This window comes from Bison bison, unplaced genomic scaffold (genome assembly GCF_000754665.1).
Source record: "Bison bison bison isolate TAMUID 2011002044 unplaced genomic scaffold, Bison_UMD1.0 scf7180017863959, whole genome shotgun sequence".
Lineage (NCBI taxonomy): Eukaryota > Metazoa > Chordata > Mammalia > Artiodactyla > Bovidae > Bison > Bison bison.
The window spans coordinates 211,087-217,760 of NW_011494531.1; the positions used below are offsets into that span (position 1 = coordinate 211,087).

At 47.0% G+C, this 6,674-nt stretch overlaps 1 protein-coding gene across 1 annotated transcript in view; it reads right to left on the reverse strand.

Annotated features, from left to right (window-relative positions):
* VOPP1 (vesicular, overexpressed in cancer, prosurvival protein 1) overlaps nt 1–6,674 on the reverse strand; it is a 174,767-nt gene that overhangs the window by 36,062 nt on the left and 132,031 nt on the right. The window contains exon 3 of the mRNA XM_010833932.1: nt 2,098–2,175. Within this exon, the coding sequence (XP_010832234.1) occupies nt 2,098–2,175 (78 nt within the window). The remainder of the gene's footprint in view (nt 1–2,097; nt 2,176–6,674) is intronic.

Genomic DNA, 6,674 nt, shown 5'->3' on the forward strand with positions numbered 1-6,674 from the left:
TGTTGTTCATTCGCTCAATCGTGTCCCTATAGGTTGCAGCACGACAGGCCTCCCTGTCCTGAAGGAAATAGTGAACTACCTCCCAGACTTTGCTCAAACTCATGTCCATTGAATCGGTGATGCCATCCATCCATCTTATCCCTTGTCATCCCCTTCTCCTCCTGCCCTCAATCCTTCCCAGCTTTAGGGTCTTTTCCAGTGAGTTGGAGCTTCAGCCTCAGCATCAGTCCTTCCAATGAATGTTCAGGGTTGATTTCCTTTATGATTGACTGTTTTGATCTCCTTGCAGTCCAAGGGACTCTCAAGAGTCTTCTCCAGCACCACTGTTCGAAAGCATCAGTTCTTCAGCACTCAGCCTTCTTTATGGTTCAACTCTCACATCTGTACATGACTACTGGAAAGACCATAGCTTTGATTATATGGACCTTTGTTGGTGAAGTGATGTCTCTGCTCTTTAATACACTGTCTAGGTTTGTCATAGCTTTTCTTCCAAGGAGCAAGCATCTTTTAATATGATAGCTGCAGTCACCGTCTGCAGTGATTTTGGAGCCAAGAAAATAAAGTATGTCACTGTTTCCATTGTTTCCCTATCTATTTGCCACAAAGTGATAGGACCAGATGCCAGATGCCTTTGTTTTTTGAATGCTGAGTTTCAAGCCAGCATTTCCCCTGGTTTAGAAGCTGGTATCAGAATCTCAACCCAAAGAACTAGACCAAACCTTCTGGTATCTGGCATCCCGAGCGTGGAGACATGCCCTCCTTCCACGGCGCTCATGAGATGCCTCTGTATAGGGGCCCATTGGCTTGCTGAGGTGCCCTGACCCTGACAAGGGACACCGGCAAACAGCTCGGAAGCACCAGCTGCCAGTTCAGAGGACACTTCCAGGAAAGGTCAACAGAAGCTGCTCTGGCAGCCAGGCCTGCAGAGTTCTCCTGGACTCTCAACTTTTCCTTCTTTCTAATCACATAAGACCTAGACTTTGACAAGTTTTCTCCTCTTGGCAGCATTTTCACAGCTTCATCATCATTCTCTGGTGCTTCAGGCCAATGTGAAGCACTGCTGATCCCTTACGGGACCCTTAGCCACAAGTTCTGAGGGAACACGTGGGTGACGCCAGGCAAAGCTCTGAAATGCCAGAGGTGTTTACATTCCAAAAGTCTCAGGCTAAAAGATTTTTTCTTCTACTATAGTTTGAGGTGCTAGCAGCCAGAAGGTGGGGAGAAGCCAGTGACAGCCTGGCACCATTCAGGGCCCCACATGACAGCTGAGTCCAGCCCCCAAATGGCCAAGGTCCGGCCACAAGGCAGTGATGGTCAAATGAAGAGGCTCTCCCATTACAGAAAGCGGCATGTGGAGTCCCCGATGGTGCTGGTTTCCCTAATCAAATATTAGGAACAGTTATCAGGAGGCCAATAGAAAAATCTCACAAAAAAGCCAAGTGGCTCCTGCCACGGGATCAGGAAAGGCCTGTCTTCAGACATTCCTTATGTCTAAAGGCATTCCTTACAGGCATCCTCTGAGGACAGCAACTCACAGGAGGTTCCTCTCCTTACTGGAAACTCTGCACCCATCCTTCCAGGACTCTGTCAGCTTTACTCCCTCATTCTCTCCTGAGCTACAATCTTACAGATGCCGGATGGCTCTTTCAAGTTCCTCCAGTGGATCTGGAAGATGGGCAAGGATGTAGGCTGTCTTGAAAGTTAGGATTCAGCTGACACAACATAAATATGGAAGATTTCCAGGCAGCAAAAACTCTATAGCAAGATCTGCTGATTCTCCAATTAAGACAGGCAGCCTCAATCCATTTCAGACATTGGTGGAAGAGCTGCTGAAGGCTGAAGCTACTGTACAGTCCAGCTTCCCAAAGAATAACTCTTCTTTCCCAGCCACAAGCCTGAGGAAACAGGGATGAGCTTTCTGCAAACTCTGGGAGCAGAAGCACTTGATACAAAGCCAGCCCAAACATATCTGCTTGCTTGATAGGCCACCCGGAGACCACGACCTCAGGTGGAGGTGATGTCACCCTGGCTGAGACTGACTGGGCAGAGCCCTGGGGAAGGGGGGAGCATCTGAGACCTGGAAGAGTCATGACCTACCAAAAGTACCACAGCCTCTGTATGGAGAGGGCCCGCACACAGCACCTGGAGCCACAGCAGTCCTCGTAAGGGCGGCATCTGTGGGAGAGAAGGCACAGGCTGTCAGCTTCCTGCAGAAGAAGGGCTGGACCAATTGGGAGGTCCAGGCAGATTTCAGTGTGAAGGACAGAACTGCCACCACTGCATTTTATGAAACTAGCAGAGCTGTGGTGGCCCAAATAGTAGGCGCTGAGAGGGACAGTGTCATTCAAAGCATCTGTTTGCTACACATCCCGGTGGGCAGAATCACAGTGGTTTCCTTCTGGGGAGGCCCTATAGCTGGATGAGCAAAGACCTGCCTGAAACCAGAGGGGAGCATCAGCACCCTGCAGATGCTGGGCAGTGCTGACCAAGTCAGAAGATGGGGACCTGCATCAACAAGGCCAGAGAGCTGAAGTGCAGAGGTCATGAAGCTGGACAAGTTCTGTGCTTTAGTCCTGGTCTTACCACTTACCGGCTGCAAGACTGCTAGCAAGTTACTCAACATCTATGAGCCTGTTTCCCCATAAGCAAAAGGCATGGGAGGGCAGGGCCTCCTTATAGCACTGCTTTAAGTCTGAAGGCCTCACCCTCACCTAAAGTGCTGACAAGGGCCACGGCTGCTCACACCTGTCCTGCCCCCTTGATGCTGCAGTCATGGTGCTCAGCGCCCTTCCTCCCTGAGTAGAGCCCTGAGAAAGGCCCTCACTCTCCAAGGACAGGCCCAGCACAGGGCCAAGGTTCCCAGGGGTCAGCTCGGACTCCTCCAATATCCCCACTCTTCCCCAGACCCGCTTTCTTTAAGAAAAGAGAGAAGCGATGAAAGCTTCTGCACTTTGGCTTTTATAGACACACTTTCACTACAGCAGTTTCAGTCCAAGTGGCAGTGGGTTGGGTGTGTGTTGAGGGGTAAGGCTGTTTCTCAATAATATTAAATGATCACAGAATTATGATACATCAAGTTCCTGCCAATTTTCTAATTAAAAAAAAAAAACGTAGTTGGGAGAAACACACAATTTGATCCAAGACTTTGGACACTGAATTTTTAGGTAATTACAGTACAAATTGACTTGCTTTATGTAGAAAAATATGTAGAAAATAGCTCCCTATAAAATATTAGCTAAGATGGCGTATTATGAGTTATAACGGAACCCCACACATTTGAGCTGTAGTGCTGTTTCTCCCTGGTTGGCTCCCGGGGCTTCAAGCTCTTTAAACATTCAGCACCCAATCACTGCTATATCCTCTATCATTTCAAGGATAAACTGAGCAGAGAGACCCCCACCAAACCATGCCATCACACACACACACACACACACACACACGCCCATTCCTCCTATAGACCACAAACATGAACTTCTGTCTACTAGGTAGAAATTCTTGATTTTGATGGGATGCTCCTACATGCTGGAGCATAAGCTAAAATCTGTTTAGCTTCTCTTATCCAACCAACAGCTAGCAGAGCACCAAAATATGTGCTTAAAAACACTACTGGTTCTCACAACCCAGGCATCCAACACAGAGTCACCGAGCTGCCACTCTGAACTCAGCCTGTGCTGGGTCTGGGGGGAGCCATAAAAACCCTAACAGAAGGACATGCGGGAGCTTTCTTTCTAGAAGAAGGGGACAAACAACAAGCAAGAGAAACATGAATGGGGTTAGATGGCAGTAAGTTCCACATGGTGAAAACTAAAGTAGAAGCTGGCAAGTTGAAAGCAGTGGGAAGGAGTGCTGGATGATACAATGTAAAACCAGGCATTCAAGGATGATTCACTGACAGGGTGACATCTGAACACAGACCACGCAGACATCCAGCCTGGCTGTGACGTGAACTGCACGAGGGCCTCAGTGTTAGGAGAGGATCGCTGGCCCCAGGGCTGCGAGCCCTCCAGCTGCAGTGTGGAGAGGAGGCTAAGCACAGCGAGGAAGACAAAAGGAAACGCTGGGGGCAGGCCAGCCAGGGACTAGGCCAGGGTTGGACGGGCACTGCACGAATAGCATCATCTGCTGATACTACACAGAGCACCATCCACAGTGACTCCTTGGGGGTGTGTGTGTGTGTGTGTGTGTGTGTGTGTGTGTGTAGGGAGGGGGGCACTCAAAGGAGATAAAGGGCTTCTGCCTTCCAGAGTATGTGGAATTCAGACAATTAATTGTACACACAGAGATGGGACCATTTTTGACCACGAATTTGCAAAGACAAGAGTCCTTAGCAACTAAGTTAGATCCAAAGATAAATGTGATGATGTGGTAGAGAGAATTCAAAGACAGCCCCAAGATGCCTGCCCCTCTAGAATGCACAGACTGCATGATTTCCTCCCCTTGAGTGTGGCAGGTCCTGTGACTATGATGGGACGGTCACTCCCATGATTATGAAACATTAAATAAAGTAGTATGTTATGTAAGACAGCTGTAGCAGACCAGGGGGGCCTCTGTGGCTTTGAAGAAGAGAGCTAGGACTAAGGGTGGTCTCCAAGAGCTGAATGTGACCCCCAGCCAACCAACAAGGAAACTGGGACTTCAGTCCTACAACATGAATGCTGTCAACAACTGAATGAATTTACAAGAGGACACAAGCTCCAAAAGAGAGCACAACCCAGCCACCCCTTGGTTTCAGCTTTGTGATATCCAGGAGCAAAGGACCCCTCAATGCTGTGTCCAGACTTGTGATCTATAGGAACTGTAAGAAAATAAACACAAATGGTTTCAATCTGCTCACTCGGCAGTGACTAATGACTAAGCAATAGAGAACTTACACAAACGAGAACAAAGGTTATATGCTTTGGTCACATCTTACATTCAAGATGCCAGGTCAGTGCCTCACAACTGTCTTATTTAACATGCAAGTAAAATATTATCAACTCCATGTTTGAAATAAGCTCAGGTAACAAGGCGCTGGGGATGTCACACCTCCCACACACACACCTCCCCAGGCCACTATCTGCTGAAGCCAAGAAAGGATTTGGCAAATATTCCAGGAAGGTGTTTTGCACAGACACTGATTCTGCAGTAACACTGAGTCTTTTGTCACCAAAGGGCTACCTTCTTGGATCCCACTTGATCTTCCTATTCTTCTGCTTGGACCAAGTCATCACCACGATGGTGTGTCGTGATCATGCTCATGAACAGTGACTGTGTAAGACTCCACAACTGTTTACTCATGCAAATAAACCAACTGCAAAGGACTGAGAAGTAGGGCAGTGGCAGGATGTCTAGGAAAGTAAAGGGGTTGAGAAGGTATAGAGGGGAAGGCGAAGTTTAAGGTGGCACAGTTTAAAGCTTAACGTTTCCCAAAGAGCAAACCAAGCCCAGAAGAAACAGGAGGTAAAGGTGAAAATTCAGCAGATGGTAACAGAAAAGGTGAAGGAAGCATAGACTTCTTGGGCAAATGGTGGGAGATCCCTGTGATGGAGTTACAAACAGAAATTTAGCAACCACTCTTTAATAATAGGGCTTCCCTGGTGGCTCAGAGGTTAAAGCGTCTGCCTGCAATGTGGGAGACCTGGATTCGATCCCTGGGTTGGGAAGCTCCCCTGGAGAAGGAAATGGCAACCCACTCTTTAATAATACCTGAGGGAGTTCTTGCTTTAACATGGAACTGCATATTGACCAGACTTCCTATACCATTCCATGCCAAGAACTCTCTACAATTAGCAGATAATGTAACCATAAAGACAGAACTAACATAGGAAGATGAGACACTGGGTAAAAGTACGGTGATGATTTGGGAAGAACTACCAAAGTTCCCGGTTTGTGACACTGTACAGGACACCGGGATCAAGACCATCCCCATGGAAAAGAAATGCAAAAAAGCAAAATGGCTGTCTGGGGAGGCCTTACAAATAGCTGTGAAAAGAAGAGAAGTGAAAAGCAAAGGAGAAAAGGAAAGATATAAATATCTGAATACAGAATTTCAAAGAATAGCAAGAAGAGATAAGAAAGCCTTCTTCAGCAATCAATGCAAAGAAATAGAGAAAAACAACAGAATGGGAAATACTAGAGATCTCTTCAAGAAAATCAGAGATACCAAAGGAACATTTCATGCAAAGATGGGCTCGATAAAGGACAGAAATGGTATGGACCTACAGAAGCAGAAGATATTAAGAAGAGATGGCAAGAATACACAGAAGAACTGTACAAAAAAGATCTTCATGACCCAGATAATCATGATGGTGTGATCACTCACCTAGAGCCAGACATCCTGGAATGTGAAGTCAAGTGGGCCTTATAAAGCATCACTATGAACAAAGCTAGTGGAGGTGATAGAATTCCAGTTGAGCTATTCCAAATCCTGAAAGATGATGCTGTGAAAGTGCTGCACTCAATATGCCAGCAAATTTGGAAAACTCAGCAGTGGCCACAGGACTGGAAAAGGTCAGTTTTCATTCCAATCCCAAAGAAAGGCAATGCCAAAGAATGCTCAAACTACCACACAGTTGCACTCACCTCACACGCTAGTAAAGTAATGCTCAAAATTCTCCAAGCCAGGCTTCAGCAATATGTGAACTGTGAACTTCCTGATGTTCAAGCTGGTTTTAGAAAAGGCAGAGGAACCAGAG